We start from the raw sequence: 19,656 nt of genomic DNA, 5'->3' as shown, positions 1-19,656 counted from the left end.
TAGGTTTGAGTCCTAGGACCATGCAATACCTTGGTTCTGTCCAAAACTCAGTTTTTTCTTCTACGTAGTTGGTTTCCCCCTAGGTTTGAGTCCTAGGACCATGCAATACCTTAGTTCTGTCCAAAACTCAGGTTTTTCTTCTAAGTAGTTGGTTTCCCCATAGGTTTGAGTCCTAAGACCATGCAATACCTTGGTTCTATCCAAAACTCAATTTTTTCGTCTAAGTAGTTGGTTTTCCCATAGGTTTGAGTCCTAGGACCATGCAATACCTTGGTTCTGTCCAAAACTCAATTTTTGATAAGTAGTCGGGGGAATTAACCCCTCGACTATGGCATGAGACCTTGGTTTTTAGGGGAGTTAGATCCTCGGCCAAGCCCCTAGAACCATCCGTGCGACTGACGCTATGAAGCATAGCCCCTAGTAATGAAACATAGCCCCTGGTGGAACTTTACGCTAGAACACTACAACCGGCTGTTAGAAATGACAAGGGAATTGTCTCGACCTACCGTCTATGCCAACACACAAGCTTTTCCCACAGACGGCGCCAATTGTAAGGACTCGATTTGTAACGACCCGTAACAGTGTTGGGTTCGCACGTAAAAAGGCCCAAACAATATCATTTGTAGAGCGTGGGTTTGAAAGGCTAGGCCTCAGTCACAGGACGGTGGTTTTCCGTGGTGGTCATACATAATTAAATCGTGTTCGCCCTAGGAGTCTTTCTCCTGGAGGCAGGCTGGGAAGCTCTGGTTTTTCGCCATTTTTCCCAGCCCCTGCTCTGGTTTGCTTACTTTTCCTTTTATATTAGCAGGTGTTGCTTATCCTTCGTCCACGTGTAGGATCGACTTTTCCAAGACTGATACTTGTCCCATCAGCCCATATCCAGAGTGGTTGGGGGTGGTTGTAAAAGCTGGAGAGTATGGCTCTGTCAGGTACAGAGTATTGAATGGCAGTAAGGGCAGCTTTCCCTGGTCGTTATACTTTCCAACGTATCCTTCTCTATTGACCTAGATATTTTAGATTTTTTCCAAGCTGCTCCTATACCGTTTTTGCCCTTCCTTCCAGTGAGACCTCGGACATGCCGAGGACTGAATCATTCTCGGCGGTGTCCCAAGACCATTTTGTACTTGTATTACCGGGCCTAGGCTATAACCTTCCTCGGCTCGGGCCTTGGGCCTCAATGAATAAATGGGCTAGGGCCACAAATTATTGGGCCCCACAATAGTCAAATAATTAAATTCAGAATTTTTTTTAATAGTCCTAAAGATAGATAAGAAATCAATAATTTTTTAGATTGACAATAAAAATAAAAACAAAACTGAAATTAATAACTACATCAAAAAATTTCCAAGAATCTTGTAACTCAACCATCATCATATGATCTTTCTAATGAAGACATTTAGGATTCAAATCAAACCTCTCATTCTTTATTTTTTTTGGACAAAATATTTTCCCTTATATCAAATTATCAAAATAATAAAAAACAATAATAGTTTCAATACCGAATAGGCGATTGCATTTCAACAGAAAACTAATGAATATGCTCGTCGATTATAAAAATGTTATATCCACAACATTTTCACAACAATTCTTAAATGACAGTTGGTTATTGGCTGTTATTGGTGAGTAGAAAAGAAATTCAAGTGGTGCCGTGGTGGGTTCAAATTAGAACCAATAACAACTTATCACCTATGATTTGTTGTAAAAGTGTTATAAAAATATTGTGAATGTAACACTTCTCTATTGATTATGATTGCCCATTTTTCCAAGCTAAGGAACCTCTTGAAAATCAATTATCCAAAATTGGATTAGCAGAAGATTTGTACATTATTAGGGAGTATACACCGTGCATGGGCTGGTGCACCTAAAAGTGACAAAATCCAAAATCCATCAAAATTGCTGTCATTGTTGGACCTCAGATTGATCTTCTTCTTCATCTTGTGGGTTAGGACTTGACCATTTATTTACGCGAATGCTAGCTTTCTCAGCCTGAAATCCATGAATACAAGAAATGAATTCATATGGGTTTTACATGCACAAGCACAACACAATGTCAACGTTATTATAACAAGTGAAATTGTGTTAAATTATAGTACCTCCTTTTCCCAATCGCATCGCGCTGTTATGATAGCCAAAATCACTGTTTGGATTGCAGTCCCACCAAAAATCATTCCACCCCAGATACCCTGCCACGTCAAGTTTTATTACAATTTCAGTTTCAACACATTGGAATCCTAGTCATGCCAAATGGAAAATTCTTTGTAGAGGAGCTTATACAATGTAAAAGTCACCAAAAAAAACATAATTGATTTTTTTTTTTTTTTTTTAAAGTTTGGTAAACTTTTGTTTTAACAAACTGGTTCTAATAGAACCATATATATTCCTTAGTTTTAAATTTTATTCTTTCAGGTATCCATTCTTTCCAAATTCATGTCTTTAAAATTTTGGTTTTTAGTTTTTGTGGTTTCTTTCTTTTGTGCTGTATGTCCAACAGTTTCTTTAAAACATTTTTCCCTCTCTTCGTGTGTGTTAAAAATACTTAGTATTCTAAAAAAAAAAAAAAAATTGGCTGAACATGCATATTTCCACTATAGAATTTAAATTTTCGTGTGCATGTCAAACACCCACAAGAAAAATTGAACTGATTTTGATTTTTGGTTTAACTTGTATTAGAACCAAACTACTTCTATGATCAGACAGACAACCCTTATAAAACAGAAAGACAACCAGCCATTCAATCCGGAATGCAAACTAAGTCCAAACTTCCTTGTATACTAGTTATATATTTGGATTTTGTACCACCTTATTCATGAAAAATTCTAACACCACATAAAATGGCACAACTTGTGCCACAACTGGATTACGAATACATGTATTCTCACACTCAATTTCACAACTTGTTAACTTGTGTGATTGTGAGTGGTTGACGAAAAACGATGGATCCATATAGACAAAATGTGTGTCTACTATATTCATAAACTCACATATCAACAAGTTGATAAATTGGGTCTGCGATTGACTTTCTGTCTAGAATTTTTCTAATGGATTCAACATACCCAGAGTACATTACTTTTGATGCCCACTGACTTTCATGATCTACTGAGTTGGAAGACCTATATTCATGCTACAAATATGAATCTTAGTTTTGTTCTTGACTTTTCTTTATTTTTTTGGTTCTGAACTTGGTTTTAGACTTCACTCTGTTCATTAAAGGCCATGTTGAGGCTGAACCAACTATGACATATAAATGCCCACAAAGCCAGAGGCGGATTAGGTATATATCATAATCTCTACTAAATTGGAGGCTAATGAAGGAAGTTACAACACTAACCAAAACTCCAAGGTCGAAGACCAATCCCATTAGAAGTCCAAGTGGGAGCCCAACGACATAGTAGCAGCCCAAATTTATATATGCAAACCATGCCTGCCATCCCGATCCAACAGCCACTCCTGTCATAGTGAAGAAAATATATTTACAATTGATTTCAAAGAGGAAAAGACTAGTACTTAGAGACATCGCTTGATAACCTATGCTTTCTTCTTTTATTAAGTTTTGACAAAATTTAATGCCAATTTTCAAATCAAAGGTATAATTAGCAAATATAGGTTTAAAACAAACAAACAAAAATACTATGTTTGACTAAGAGTGTTTTATTTTATATTCTATTAAATGTAATATATCATTTGTCTGGTTATAATTAACAGAGCATAGAATGAAAGACAAACATTAGAAAAAAATGATTTTTATTTGTTCAATTCTATGGTATTTTTCACACTTCATATTCATGGTGCTCTTCAAGAAGCACATCTATACACTGTGGTTTTCGAAAGTATAAAATCTTATTAGAAATTACCTGATAAAACAGGTTGAACACTGTTTAGGAGAATTGTAGCAGCTAATAGAACAGAGAGCTTATCAACTGCTTCAAGCACTTCAGTGGTGGATGTGAATAAATAAGCATACTTGTCATGGAGTATCATGATTAGAGCGCAGAAAAAGATACCAATCACACTTGATTGTATTACAGAGACAATTGTTGAAAATTGTGCTGCTTTGCCATTCCCAGCTCCTAACTCATTGGCTACCCTAACTCTGTAATTACACGACAAAAAGTTCAAATAACTATTATTAGAATATTTACATCCGTAACATCCATCTTATTCTATTTTACCATATCAAAAAACTACTTTATCAATTATATTATACTATTTTACAATATAATCAACATCTCAATTGTTATTTTCATATTCTTCTCATTAAAATAATATATATTACTCACTAAAATAATATAATATATAATTTTTGCGCTACTACTACAGTGATCTTTTGGAATTAAAATATATTATAATTTTTTCAATTGAGCTACAGTGCCATCCTAATGTGCTAAAATAATATAATATATAATTTTTGCGCTGCTGCTACAGTAATCTTTTGGAATTAAAATATATTATAATTTTTACAATTGTGCTACAGTGCCATCCTACATTTAGGATGGCACTGTAGCACAATTGAAAAAATTATAATTGCCTTGATGCTAAATTTCCCCTACATTTCCCATTTATAATTGCCAATGGGATGCTCTTATATGTTTTAAAAATCAAACTAAAAGCATTTGAGGGGATACAGTAAGTTACAAATTCTAATCATTCCCTAGCATCATTTTTATCTTTTTCACCCAAATTGCACACTAAGTTCCTAATTCAAATCTCTCTCTCTCTCTCTCTCTCTCTCTCTCTCTCTCTCTCTCTGTGTTTTATTTAAGTTTTAAAATTCTTTTCTTAACAAAAAGTCAGTATTACTTTTCGTTTTATTTCTGCACTTGCTTTTTTACCTAAACAAGTAGGTTGGCCCCCCTATTTTTAGTTAAGTTTTGCTTTTTTTGGATTTTTTAAAGGTGTGTTTATGAACAAGTGGTTATACTTTGAACTATATCTTAGATTACATTTGTACCATAAACTATTCAAATGCATAGTTTACATCCTAAATTATGACTATTGTTACATTTTGCACCACAACATTAGTTTTACTGTTAAGTTAGACGGAAATATAAAGCACATGACTTACACATACATATTGCTTAAGTGACACAAACTTAAAAGACCAAAACCCCCTCTTCCCAATCAATTAAAAACAAAACTTTTATCGTGTGTGTGTGTTTGGTAATGGCGTGTGAGTTTAACGGAAAAAAAAATGTGTATTAGCGTTTATCCCAAATCAAAATCCCTGCAACCCTAAATCCCCAAATCAAAATCATATTTGGTAGTTTTGATTGTGTATATGCTGCTATGAGGTTGTTATAGCTTGGTCATGGTCGTTCATTATAAAAGTGTTGTGAATGATACTGGGCAAGAGAATTGATGAGGTAAAAAAAAGGGTGTGAGAATCGTGAACTGCTCTAAAATACAAAGCAGTTGGAATCTAATGGAGAACGATTTTAGCTTTTGTGATGAGAAGGGGCTTGCGTTAAGGGGTGAGCCACGCTAGTGGCAATCAAATAAGGAAAGGACAAAAAAGTATGTAAACAATTAACACACACTGGTGGAGCAGTTGGCAGGGACTAATACGCAGCACAAGAGAGAGCTAGAGAAAAAAGTTTTGTTTTTAATTTATTATGAAGGGGTGTTTTGGCCTTTTAAATTTTTCTCACTTAAGTAATACACATGAATAAGTGTTTCATATTTCTATCTAATTTGATAGTAAAATTAACGTTGGGATGCAAAATATAACAATAATAATAATTTAAGATGCAAACTATATATTCGCATAGTTTAAGACATAGTTTAGAGTGATAAAATGTATTTTTCCTAATCTTTTAATAGTCTTTTTATTTTTACCAAATAATCTCTTAATTAATAGTTATATATATACACATACATACATACATATATATATATATATATATATATATATATATATATATATATTTGAAAGAAATACTACATGATAAGACAATCAAATATTGGGAAAAGGACAAAGGAGTTCTCAATTTGTACCCGGTACTAGCAAAAAAAGCCAAAGGAATCATCGACTCCCAGCCATTGATAGTCATGCTGCAAAATTGTAAGAAAATCCACCAAACAAACAGAAAAAGTGTTACAAAAATTTCTTACAACTTTCTATTTTATACCAAACTACCAAATTTCAAAACTGCAGCAATTGTATGAGGTGCCGTTAATAACTTTTTTGAAATTTTTCTATAATTTTTTTTTAATAATTTTTTCAGTATTTTTTTTTTCAGTTTAATAAATACCGCTGAGTGTCTTATTAACTTTTTTCTAACATTTTTTTTTTTTAATCTTTTTTGAACGCTTGCTACCATTTCCCTTTATTTTTTAGTAAACACATGACAGTAATCTATATATATATAAAATCGAAGTCTTTGCTGGCACCACAATTTTCTACATCAGCACAATATTTAAAAAATAAAAAATAAAAATAAAAACATTATAATACCTCAAAACCCTAGCAATTTTATCCCTCTCTCAAGTTAAGAAATATAAAACCACAGTTTCTGCAAACTCTCTCTCTCCAAACGTAAATATCAAATTCAACCCCTTTAATTTCTCTTTATATTTTTAAGGCTTCTATAGAGTTATAGTGAATTATGCTGATTTTGTTTTGTGTGTGTGTGTGTATAGATGGTCATAATACTCCGGTATTCCAAGAGAAGTTTGTGTTTTCATTAATTGAAGGCCTTAGAGAGATAAGTGTTACAGTTTGGAACAGCAATACAAATGACGATTTCATTGGCAACAGAAAGTAATTACTTTGTCTCATATTTTTGTTTTTTGAATTGATTTTGTGTGCTTTTTAAATCCTTTTGGATCAATTTTGTTAATTGGGTGTTTTTTTTTTTTTTTTTTATAGGGTCCAATTGGGGAAGGTTCTTTCAAAGGGTTACGATAACCGCACTTGGTGTCTGTATACTAATAGTGGGGGGTAAGTGCTATAAATTACTAACCCTTTTAAGTGTATAATCTGTTTCTAAAATTATCTATAATATTTTGTCCTCCGAAATTTTATCTCTTTAATTTTAGTATATTGTGTTTCTTAAGCTATAGACAGATTTTATTTATTTCTTATTTTCAATAATAAATCATTTTATTGCAATATCGGTAATTGTTTGAGAAATCCAATATGTTCATATCTCTATAGAATAGAGAATAGTAGAAGCCAATTTTATTACAACTACTTAAATTGAGTTGACTTAATTCTGTACAATTACAAAGTATAGCATGAAAGATAATGGAATTAATTGTTGTAATTTTTATTTTCTTTCCATGTTTTGAATTTCCATATTGTTTTAAGGCTCAGTTGCACAATATGTGTAAATTCTTCAGAATGCTACTTTAAATAGTAAGTCAATGTGTCTCTTACATTTGGGTATTAGTTAGAATTATTTTCAAATGATTGTACCAATAAAAGATGTGTATAAATTTTGTTTAACTATCCCGTGCATCGCACGGGTTAGCGACTAATATATAACTAATAACATGCGTGGAAAAGAAAACCACGTACCAGATTGACAACGCATCCACGGCTAAAGTGGCATTCTGTAGGAACCCAGTCATTAATATTAGTATTCTGTAGTACCAATTCTCCAAGCTACACAAATAACCAACAACACCCACATAAAAATAATATATAAATAAATAAATAATAAATGAAATCAAAGAAACAGTTGATTGTTGGAACAGTGAATATAAAACGCACCAACTAAAATCTTCTATCGCCTTGGGTTGACCAATGTTTCATTTTTTTTAATCCACCAATTATAATAATATATAATTTCTTTTTCTTTTTCTTTTAGGAACAAAATGTGCAGATTATGATTATTGGGGTATTAAATAGAAAAGAGTGAAATTATTCGGAACTTTGAGAATAATGTTCTCTTTATGAAAAATCTTCTGTAAATATAGTTTTTCATATTTTCTGGTGTTTTAGAAAACAGTCTCTCTTCTATGCACTTCATCACTTCTATGAATAATTCTATTCTTTTGTGCACAAGAAACAAAAATTAATTTCATACTTGGTTGGTCATAGAGCAAAGCTTGTTTTGCAATTGCTGTAACGTCCTGCTTCCATAGTAATCATAGCTGGCTTTGAATGGGTAACCTTTATCATCACTGGGTGGGAAAAATTTGGGTGCAAAATAAACAATTGCACTTCGAAAAAGTTGGGTTCCAGAATTAGAAGATTCCTTTATAAGACTGTCATGCCACTCCTTAAAGAGCAACCAGAGGTTTGGCATGAAATTTCCAGTAAAGGTCGAGCCCATGAAAGCCATTAGCCATACTACTGAGCCACATTAATGGAGGAGCTAATAAAGTCTCTACTGCCATCTAGGGTCCTTACCATGTTGGAAAAAGAATTTGTGCTTGCTTTCATGTCTCCTCCAATGGACAGGAAGCACTTCACATCCATTTCTTGGGCTATTGATGTGAATTTGTTCAGTGAAGTAGGTTGTAGGGATTAAATCAGAAGGAATTTTTCAGCTTTAGATGAACGCCAATAACCACATCTGGTAACAAGACGAGATGATGAGGTATTTTTGAGTGGTTTAGCCATTGAACGGAATAGACTGCAGATGGTGAAGTTGGCTTTGCTCTATGACCACCCAGGTAACATCTCTCTTTTTCTTGTGTATATATATAATTTTGTTGAGAACCAACTTTTTATTTATATTGATTAGATTAATTGGTTTACACAATACACACGATATAAATGTTTGATATTATACAAGAAATGTTATAAAAATTTTGTGCATACTAAATACCAAATATCAAATAACAATCTCAAACTCATTTTCAAGGTCTTTAACAAACACTGAAAAATGAGATAGTTTTTTAAAAAATAATTTTTTTGAAAAATGACCGATTTTCTAGAAAACATTAATGTTGAATCAAACAGAAACATATGTATAGTAAATTGTACTTAAATTTAATAAATAGGACACATTATTATTTTTGAAGGATTTTTTATATGTCTACATTGTAATTGTAACGTAAATTTATACTATAGACACAAAAATTTGTGACAAATGTATAGCATTTGTCACTTTTTATGTATTTACAATGTAAACTTATGTTATACCATACCATGTAAAAGAAGAATTTCTAATTTTAGAAACATTGAATAATTGATAGAGACTATCCAAAAGAGAGAGAGAGAGAGAGAGAGAGAGAGAGAGAGACCATAGCATAACACCAGAAGCAGCAGAGAGTTTGAGAAATTCCCATAGGCCAGAAAAGGCTTCAATGGAGAAGCCATGCCAAGTCAAAGGACAGCCACCAAAAGCAGCATAGCCATACAACCCAAAAACCAAAACCCACCAGGAGATATCCAAAGCAAGAGCCGCACCCACAAGGCCAAAATCCAACACATAAACGAATAGCCAACTAGTTAACACATTTACCAATAGACCCACCAAAGAAACCCAAGCAATCACTATGTTCTTCAGCTGGGACTGCAAGAACCTGTGCAACGGGAACTGAAACGCAAAGCTGAAATGCAATGGTATTAACCAACAAGCCACCACACCTGAAGCCTCTGCCACGTCATCGGGTTGTCCTATGAGTTTCAGCAGCGGAGTGGCGAAAACGTAGAAGGGTAGTAGCAAGAAACAGCATAGGACTAGCACAATCCATGACCTTTGCATGTATATTCCCAACATGTGGTACCTCTTCGCACCAAATGCTTGCCCACATAATGTCTCTAACGCACTTGCCATCCCTAACTGCGTGCCCAAAACAAAAATACCCAAAACCATGCAATGTTAAACAAATTAGTCAATCATTCTCTATTATTATCTCATATATATATATATATATATATATATATATATATATATATATACCCACACACATATACCCCGTTTACTTCACACTAGAAGTTATTTCGTGTTTCAGATATAAGTACTTTTTTGAACATGAGAAATTGATTACTCAGATACATCAGATATATGTATCATCTCTTTGTAGTAAGCCTCACACAATTGTGAGACAATCGAGACATAAAAATCATATATCCGATACATAAGATAATTAATTAGTATTCTTTATGGAATTTTGAAGAATTACCAATAGTCCAAAATTGAAGCCAACAATGACAGTGTTGGCAATAGAAATGGCAGCAAGCTCAACTTCGCCAAGGTGGCCAGCGAAGGCTTGGGTGACAACGTTCATGGTGTAAGAAGCGAGGCGGCTGAAGATGGCGGGACCCACGATGCGCCATAGCTTCTTAGATTCAATCCACACCCTTGATGAAAGATCTTTCTTTTCTTCATCTTTGAATCCAACTTCTGTGGTTTTCGATTCCGGTAATAGTGGTTCGTTAATGCTCCCCATGAGTGTGAGTTTAGAAATTAGAATTTAGAAACAGTCTCTGCCTAATTAAAGCCTAATGGCCTAAATTTAAGAGAGATTGATAGAAGGGTAGGTTCATATATTGGCAGTTGATCGACTTTGAGAAGAGGGCACGTACAGTATAAAAGGTGGACTTCATAAACAGATTATCAATTTAATCGTCAAAGACCGCTTAATTTTTGCGGTGTTGAATAGTGACAGCAGAGATATATATAAATATATACATATAAAGGTTGTTTTGTACCTGAGAAGTTGTTACGAAAACAATATTTTGTCTTCCATGTAAAGCTGTGGGTAATAGTTTTTTAAAATTTTAAAATAGTATTTATTGCTGTGGGTAATAGTTTTTTAAAATTTTAAAATAGTATTTATTAGAAGTTACAGTTAATTCAACCGGTAGGTAAAGTACCTGAAACAGAATGTATGTGTTTTTTCTTTGCAAATTAGTTAATTGTACTACTATACTATCTATTCAGATTCTGAATTCTCCACGCTCAAGAGTCAAAACACCCATCCCGACAGCATCAGTGTCCAACTTTTTATCTTATAAAAAAAAAAAATCCGACTTTTTTTTATATATTATTTTAGCCAGGTCGAAGAACACTCTAGTTAAAAAATTATCAAAAGAACATCTCAAATCCGGCTCTTTATAACTACTCAATTTTTTGTTAATCACTACGGCACTTAATAATTAAGTTTGGATAGCACAGTAGCCTTCTGTAAAAATAATAATAATAATAATAATAATAAAAATCTTCTTTTTATTTATTTATTTATTTATTCAAACTCTATCTATCCTCTCTCTTTTTTTCTCAAAAAAAAATATATATATATATATATATATTGAATATTTAAATTGGATGTATAAGAAAATGAAGGGTGAGATTTTTTTTTTTTTGAAAGTGCAACTTTATATTAAAACTTAGTGTGCATCAAAGTACAAAGCTTCCAAGGCCGGTTGAGGGGATTCCTCCAGCCAAATCATATCCTCATTGATACATTGTGCAAAACGAGCTAGAAAGTGCGCCACGGAGTTAGCTGAACGAACCACACAGGATAGCGAAAGTACAGGTAGTCCCGTAGCCAGGCAGTTGACGTCGGAATACAGATGGCCCAACCTGGACTGGAACATGCGTGAGCTTGAAATGGCGTTCATAACCACCGAGTTGTCTCCTTCAAGTATCAGCTCAGTGAAGCCCGAATCTGCAGCAAACTCCAACGCCTTCCTACAAGCCAAAACTTCCGCTTCCTCATTGTCAGAGACGGCCGGTCCTCTTGCAGAAAGAGCCGCCATAACCTCCCCACCATTATTCCGGATCACCACCCCGAAACCCGACGCCTCACCGTCCTGGAAGATGGCTGCATCAAAGTTAGGCTTGTAACTCAGGCCTGGCGGGGGAATCCATCTTGAGCTTCTCGCACTAACTGTCGACACAGCCAGTTGGACTTGGGACATTTTAAACTCCTCCAAGTATTCACCAGCTCTCTTCACCAGCCGAGAAGGGTCCTGAATCACTCCACCAAACGTCACTGTATTGCGCTGAGTCCATATAAGCCAAGCCTGTACAAAAAAAAAAAAACTCCAGCTCCTCCCGTGACAGCTTCACCATTAATTCCTCCACCAATTGCAGAAAATCATGTTGGCCACCCTTACCTTTCTGTAGCTTCCTCATGCTCCCAGCCCATATGTCTTGAGCCACGCCACATTCCCACAACACATGCAGCTCTGTTTCACTAGTACATTTACAGAGTACACATGTACTATCTTCAACTACATGTTTTTGAAGCAGGTTGGCCCGAGTAGGTAGAATGCCATGACAAGCCCGCCACACAAAGACTTTAATTTTATTTGGGATGTGCATCTGCCATATCTTTCTCCACACCAACTGACTATCTCCTGCCATTGAGCTTTCCCCTTGCATGCTTGCTTCCTTCTTGACTTTACATGCTACCTTATAACCAGACTTGACAGAATAGTCCCCATCTCTGTTAAAGAGCCAAAAAATAGAGTCAGCCACGAATCTTCTACTAAGAGGGATTCTAAGAATTGCATCAGCATCTTCTTTATGGAACTTCATCTCTATCAAATTTTTATTCCAGGCACCAACATTCCAGTCTATTAGTTCCACCACTCTCCATTCCCATTCTACCTCCTGTGGTTGGTGAATCACCATGTTACTAGGATGATTCGGTATCCACTTCTCTGCCATGACTCTAATATCAACTCCAGTTCCCACCCGCCAGCAACATCCATTTTTCAGAATTTCTTGAGCAGCTAGAATACTTTTCCAAACATACGAGCTGTTGGGAGCATCTTTAGCCTCCAAGAAACTGCACCTTGGAAAGTACCTAGCCTTGAAACAAGCATATACCAATGAACCTGTATCTTGGATCAGCCTCCAACCTTGCTTGGCAAGCATTGCCAAATTAAAGCACTGAATGTCCCTAAATCCCATGTCCCCTTCTCTCTTTGGCTTAGACATCGAATCCCAACTCTTCCAATGGATCTTCCTTTCATCACCCACTTGACCCCACCAAAATCGAGCACACATAGCATTGAGTTCATTGCAGAGCTTCAGAGGTAAAAGAAAAACCCCCATAGTGTATGTGGGGATAGATTGAGCTACAGCTTTTATTAGTACCTCCTTCCCCGCCCTCGACAACAGTTTACCCTTCCAACCCTGGAGCTTTTTCCAAATTCTATCCTTGAGAAAGGAGAAAGTTTGATATTTAGATCTACCAACCAAGGTTGGTAGCCCTAAATAAGATTCAAATCTTGCAACTTCCTGTACCCCTAAAATGTTTTTAATCTCTTCCCTGTGCCTTGCTTCAGTATTGCTGCTAAAATAAACGGAAGACTTTTCCAAATTTATGCATTGCCCTGAAGCTGAAGCATACAACTCCAAGATCTCCATCAACCCCTGCACCTCTCCTCGGTTTGCCTGGCAGAATACTAGAGAATCATCTGCAAATAGAAGGTTAGAAATACAGGGAGCACTTCTGCAAATGGACATCCCATGAATCTGCCCCTCCATCTCAGCTTTGGCCAGAAGTGAAGTAAAACCCTCTGCACATAGGAGAAACAAATAAGGAGATAATGGGTCTCCTTGTCGGATCCCCCTAGATGGAGAGATATTACCAAAGGGTTTACCATTAATACATACAGAGAAAGAAGGAGTGGTAACACAAGACATGACCCGATCAATCCAAATGAAAGGAAACCCCATCTTTTCCATAATGCCTTTAAGAAAGGCCCACTCAACCCTGTCATAAGCTTTACTTATGTCTAGTTTCAGAGCAATAGAGCCTTTTTTTCCTTTTTTACGACAATGCATGGCATGTAAACATTCATAAGCCACCAAAATATTATCAGTTATAAGGCGGCTGGGAACAAAGGCACTCTGGGTAGGAGAGATTATCTGGGGAAGAATTTGTTTCAGTCTGTTGGCTAGGACTTTAGAAATGATTTTATATATGACATTACAAAGACTGATAGGTCTATAGTCAGACATTTTTTCTGGGGATTTGATTTTTGGGATCTGAATAATGTGTGTATAATTCACAGCAGGGTCCATATTTCCAGAATTTAGAAAATCTAAGACCGCTACAACAACATCATCACCAACAATATTCCAAAATTTTTGATAAAAAAGTGCATTCATACCGTCGGGTCCAGGAGCCTTTGTTGGTCCCATTTGGAACAACGCTGCTTTGATCTCATCCACACTGTAATCCCTGGTCAAAAACTCCTTCATATCTTCAGTGATTTTTTGTTGAACGGCATTCAAACACTCCTCCATCCGGTCACATGTACCTGCTGTAAACATCCTCTCAAAATAACTGGTGGCTACCTGACCAATATCTGATATGTCTTCCACCCACCTATTGTCTTGTGTTCTTATACCCTGAATCAAGTTTCTCCTTCTTCTATTTGATGCCTTAGAGTGAAAAAATTTCGTGTTCTTATCCCCATGCTTTAGCCATGAGATCCTTGAGCGTTGTGCCCAATAAATCTCTTGCTTCATTAAAAGATCATCCAGCTCCTTACTTATTGCTAAGAATTCAACCTTACTGTCATCTGTTGTCTCTTCCTTGTTGAGGTCTTCCACTCTTTTTTGGAGAGTTTTGATTCTCTCTGTATCAGGGTGGGTTCTGGTGGAGCCCCATGCATGCAGGTCCATTCCACATCTTGAAATTCTCTCCTTTATTCCGTTCAAACCCGAGCACAGTCCAACCGGTTTTGTCCAAGCCTCATGAACCATTGCTTCACAGTCCTCCCACAGTAACCACGACTCTTCAAACTTGAAAGGTCTTGGAACCCTTGCACCACTGCTTCTAGAAGTTCTAACCTGCAAAAGTATTGGTGCATGGTCAGAAGCATGTGAAACAAGATGATGAACCACACTTGCAGAAAATTTCATTTTCCAACTCTCTGTTGCTACTGCACGATCTAAGCGCTGCCTAGTGTTGGCCAATCCTGGACGTTTGTTATTCCATGTGAAAGGATACCCAACAAACCCCAAATCAGTTAGGTGACACTGTTCCAAAGCTTCCTTGAACTCATCCATTTGGCTATATGGAGGTGCCCAAGCACTCTGTTTCTCATGCGAATGCAAAATGGCGTTGAAATCCCCTATGCACATCCACGGACCCTCTACGAAAGACATCAAATGATGGAGTAAAGCCCACGACTTGGATTTCTGCGAAGAATCTGGCCAGCCATAAAAACCAGTCATGTACCACACAAAACCGTCCTCCTCCCTCACCCTTGCTAAAATGTGGTTTTGTGTAAAATTGATAACATCCACGTCCACTCCATGTTTCCAGATCAGAGCTAAACCGCCTCCAGAATTTGGGTTTTTCACAATGATTTGATTGGGAAATGGCAGGTCCTTACAATGCTTCTTATAACCTTTCTTGTCCAGCCTTGTTTCCATAAGGAAACAAATATTGGGAGCTTGATCCTTCACCATTTTGTGAAGGCTTCGAACTGTCCAAGGGTTCCCAAGCCCTTGGCAGTTCCTGCTCAGCAACTTCATTGTGATCGGCAAGGGTGATCGAGCACCCCTGCCGCTGAATTCAGTGAATGGTCATCTTGGAGTTTCCCCCGTTTCATCCTCTGTTTCACGTTCATTTCTGCAACTTCCTCTCCCCCCAACTGGGCTGGTCCTCTCTTCCCCAAAATTGGAACGGATTGAACCACATCTCCATTTTCTAGCCCACAATCCATCTGAGGAATTCTGGTCCATTTGGCCGTGGGCTTTGCCGGCCCAAGCTGGACATTCTCCGTCACGTGCTCAGCAGGAATGGACACTTCCTTATTTACGTCATTAGAATTTGAATGCACCAAGCTTATATCCCCATGATTCGCGTCACACGTATCCGTTTCATATCTATCCCTTCCTTCATGCACGGCATTAAATTCCTGAGAATCCGGGACTGTTTCCGTATTGTCATTCATTCCATTTACGTAACCGTTACCACCCTTAGGGTTAGCTGAAGCTATCCCTTGCGCCGTCGGTGTCTGCGACGCCTCACCGGTACCATGTTGAGAGGTTACTGGGCCCCTGTTTTTGTTACTCGGAACAGAGCTCGACGGCCCCTGTTTTACTGGAGAACCGGTACGTAATCCCCCGGCCCTCAGCCAGTCACCATACAGACACTCCACCTCTCCCACATTCTTCGTCGCAGCGTAGAAGCTTGCGCAGTGCCCGGTGTCGTGTCCTAGTAAGCCACAATAGTGGCAAAACAATGGCATTCGTTCGTACTTAAACTTAACCCAATACTTCACTCCATCCGACCCAGCAATAAGACCACCTCGTCGAACCAGTTTAGAGAGTGGAATAGATACTCTCACTCTCATGAACAATCTCTGGCCTTCATGTTTCAGCTTCTTCTCAACCTCCTCCATAATACCTATTTTGCTCCCCACCGCTTTAGCCACCGTGGGAGATGTCATATCAAACGGGGCATCCCATATCTGGACCCACATAGAGATCGAGTCAAACTTCACATTCCTCGCCATCATACCCTTCCTCCATCTGGCTAGCAAGAGTGCTTGGTTATCAAAAGTCCAAGGCCCACTTCTGAGTATTCTCTCCATATCAAACTCTTCTTGGAATTTGAATTGGAGAAGATTTGATCCCACCTCCACGAACTGAACCCGATCCTTCAGACCCCAGGCCTTCTTCAACGTGGAGATAGTTGCCCTTTTGTTGAAAGATTTGCACGTTAGAAATTTTCCTATCAAGCTCAGGGTGCAACTCTCTATCTCGTCCTTTCTTCCCTCATATGCAATCTCTATTACTTCTTCCTCTTCATTAGTTAATTTCATGTTTTCCAATCCATTGATCACGTCGTCTGCCATCCTTTCTTCTCAAGAGTAATTGATCCTCTGCAATTCTTTACAAAACAAGAAAGAAAGCAACCCTTAGGAAAAAATTCTAAGGGAGGTAAAGCTCGTTAGACGAGAGGGAAAGCTCCTACTGAGAGGAGAGAGGCTGATAACTAGTGACTTGGTTTCTTAAAATAAAATAAAATAAATAAAAAACTGTGACCCCGAAAATGAAGGGTGAGATTTAAAGTATATTTAGAAGGTTGGTGGCTAAAATAGAGGAGGAAAAATAAAAACTCTTTTTACTTTAAATGTCAGGCCATCATGCAATTAATTTTTTTTTTTTAATAACTCAATAGTTGAGGGAGAGAGAGAAGACTAAGATCTTGAATGTTTAAATTAAAAACTCTTTTTTTGACATTTGTTTTTCTCAAATCTCACCCAAATGGGTGTCTTGTGTACTTATGATTAAGTATCACATTTTATGCTAAATTAAAGTCTTGTAACACAACTGACACTTCCTAATATTTTTAATGGAGAGTTCAGAATTTTAAATCACCCACCCCAACTATCTAGTTAAAAAAAAAAAAATAATAATAATAATAAAAAAAAAAAAAAAAAAAAGAAAGAAAGAGAGTACCACCTTCGATCTTCGTTTGTTTATATGGTCACATAGGATAAGTGGAGGGGCATCTCTACGCATTGCTGTAATATGAGTTTTTACATGTGAAATCTGCTGGTTGTTGCCTTTTTCTGTATTTCCTAATGATAAGGCAAATAAAAAGGAGTAAAAACTTTTTTTGCAGACATTTTTTTTTTTTTTTTTTTTGAGAGACAAAAAGGAGTAAAACAATATTTGTAAACTTCTTGATTCTTGCTAACACCCCCAACCCCCTTCTGGAAATTAAGACGACAACGTTCTTTATTCATGTGAAAATTGGACAAGCTTTCCTTCTCTGTGGGGTTTCTTTTATTAATGATAGGGGAGAGCAGTGATGATAAATTTGTTTCCTTCCACTAGTGTAACGTAGTTCGTCCAAATTAATTTTAATGTATCCTATCTTATATCGTTTTCAGACAGTTTTGGATGACATTGGGTTATGTACTTGTGTGTGGAAATATCAAGAGTTGTCAATTGAGTTATAAAACTATCGGCAATCGTGACATAATATTCCTTAAATAGAGAGATTTTCTTAACAAAAATCAATAAATAGGGACGAAAATGTATTTTGGAGACTATATTTGGACATGCTAGATAAGTTCGAAACACCAAATTTATTGCCTTTAACTGTTACTCTCCCAGTCTATCATATTGATTCCTTAAAAAATTTTAATTTTTTTAAGGAAAAAAAATTGAATTATTTGAATGTATTAATTTTCAAATAATTATTTAGAAATTTTAATAACATTGTTTTTTTAAAAACGAAATTATGTTTATTAATCTTTCAAAATAATTAATCTTTTATATACATTGACATTGTCATCCATATAAAAGAGCAATACTTAGGTACAGTACTTTAGTATTGTTCCTTAGGTTCATTTTTTAAAATTCTACCATGTGAATTTTTTCTCATGAGATAGAAATATATTTTTTAATTAACTAGCCACATAGCTGAATTTTAAGAAAGAAACCTAAGGAACAACACCTAAAGTATTGTATCTAAGTTTTGTCCCATATAAAATAGGGTGAGTATTGTTGATTAATCAAGGATTGGGATCCAAAAATTGTTAGCTGTTTGATTTATCTTTTTTTTTTAGTTGCATTTATCCAATAATTCGGGGGGATCAAAACCTTTAATAAAATGTTAGAGGTATTATAAATTTTAACTTATAAACTAATGTCACTAACAATGTATGTGATTGATGGACTTCTACTACCTCATAAATGAATATTTGAATTGTGTTTTTAGGATTTATGACACATCAATTTGGAATCTCATTAATATAGTAAAACTTGTAATATCCAATTATTAAGATTTTTGTTCCCCTGCTTAGTCTATACCTAAGTAACCAATACTCTAAAGATATCCATTAACCTTTCCTTTAATTATAATACCGCATTAAAAATAATTTTACTTGTCACTATCAAGACACTGCAGTTACTTATGTATTATAATGGACCTGTAAATTTTAAAATTACATTAAGGAATTAGATTTTGTTGATGAGACTTTTTTTTCCCAGTTGGGTAAATTTATATTTTTATGCTTCCATATTTCAATTGATCTGATCCTAAAGAAGTCATAAAATTGGATAAATATGAACTGAATAAATTGGATAAATATCAATTGATCTGAGACTTTATGTTTTGTGTTTTTTTCTAGCCTTCCTTTTAGCTAGGAAAACTTGTCAAGATTTCCGAATTTACCCGAAATATAGAAATATCAAAGTGCAGCGAATAATAGCTATGTGTCGACTAGTCAAGCGCTCTCTTTCTTGGGAGCAAATTTTTCCTAAAAGGAGATTCCAAAGTAACCAAGGTACCGCTTTCCCAAAAAAAAAAAAAAAAAAAAGAAGTAACCAAGGTGCCTATTTAGAGTACTAGCATTAGTGAAGCTAAATAGCTATATTGCTATTTTAGTTTCACCAAAATACAAAAAGTGCTCTACAATAGTGAAGGTATAGCTAAATATTTTAGCTTCAGAGCTATAGTACACAGTTACTTTTGACTGCATACTGTAGCTTGAAGCTAAACATAAAAAATATTTTCTATTCCCACAAGAATTAAAATAATATTTCTTCTCTTTCTTTATTTAATTCTTTTTCTATTTCTTTTCTTTCTTCCGATTCCCATCATCCTCATCACAAACTCTCACCAATTCCCATCATCCTCCTCAACAGAAAAAATGCTTTAGCTTCATCGATTCCCATCATCCTCATCCACAAACTCTCACCGATTCATCAACCTCCTCACTGCCGCCACCGAAACTTACGCACCATTGCCAAAGCTCACGCATCATTG

The 19,656-nt window shown here is 36.0% G+C and overlaps 2 protein-coding genes across 2 annotated transcripts; both read right to left on the bottom strand.

Annotated features, from left to right (window-relative positions):
* Positions 1–1,899: 1,899 nt before the first annotated feature.
* LOC126716174 (protein DETOXIFICATION 27-like) lies at positions 1,900–10,344 on the bottom strand. Its single transcript, XM_050417205.1, has 8 exons — positions 10,078–10,344; positions 9,193–9,734; positions 7,517–7,603; positions 5,992–6,048; positions 3,852–4,090; positions 3,329–3,447; positions 2,094–2,183; positions 1,900–1,986 (listed from the first exon to the last, which is right to left on the bottom strand). The coding sequence occupies exons 1-8, from the start codon at positions 10,342–10,344 to the stop codon at positions 1,900–1,902; spliced, it is 1,488 nt and encodes a 495-aa protein (XP_050273162.1).
* A 940-nt stretch (positions 10,345–11,284) lies between these two features.
* LOC126716173 (uncharacterized) lies at positions 11,285–11,818 on the bottom strand. The gene has a single exon (XM_050417204.1). It carries the CDS (start codon positions 11,816–11,818, stop codon positions 11,285–11,287), a length of 534 nt encoding a protein of 177 aa, XP_050273161.1.
* Between the last annotated feature and the right edge of the window lie 7,838 nt (positions 11,819–19,656).

Source organism: Quercus robur, chromosome 2, assembly GCF_932294415.1.
Source record: "Quercus robur chromosome 2, dhQueRobu3.1, whole genome shotgun sequence".
NCBI lineage: Eukaryota > Viridiplantae > Streptophyta > Magnoliopsida > Fagales > Fagaceae > Quercus > Quercus robur.
Note: the sequence above shows the minus strand (reverse complement) of the source record. Positions and strands in the feature narration are given on the sequence as shown.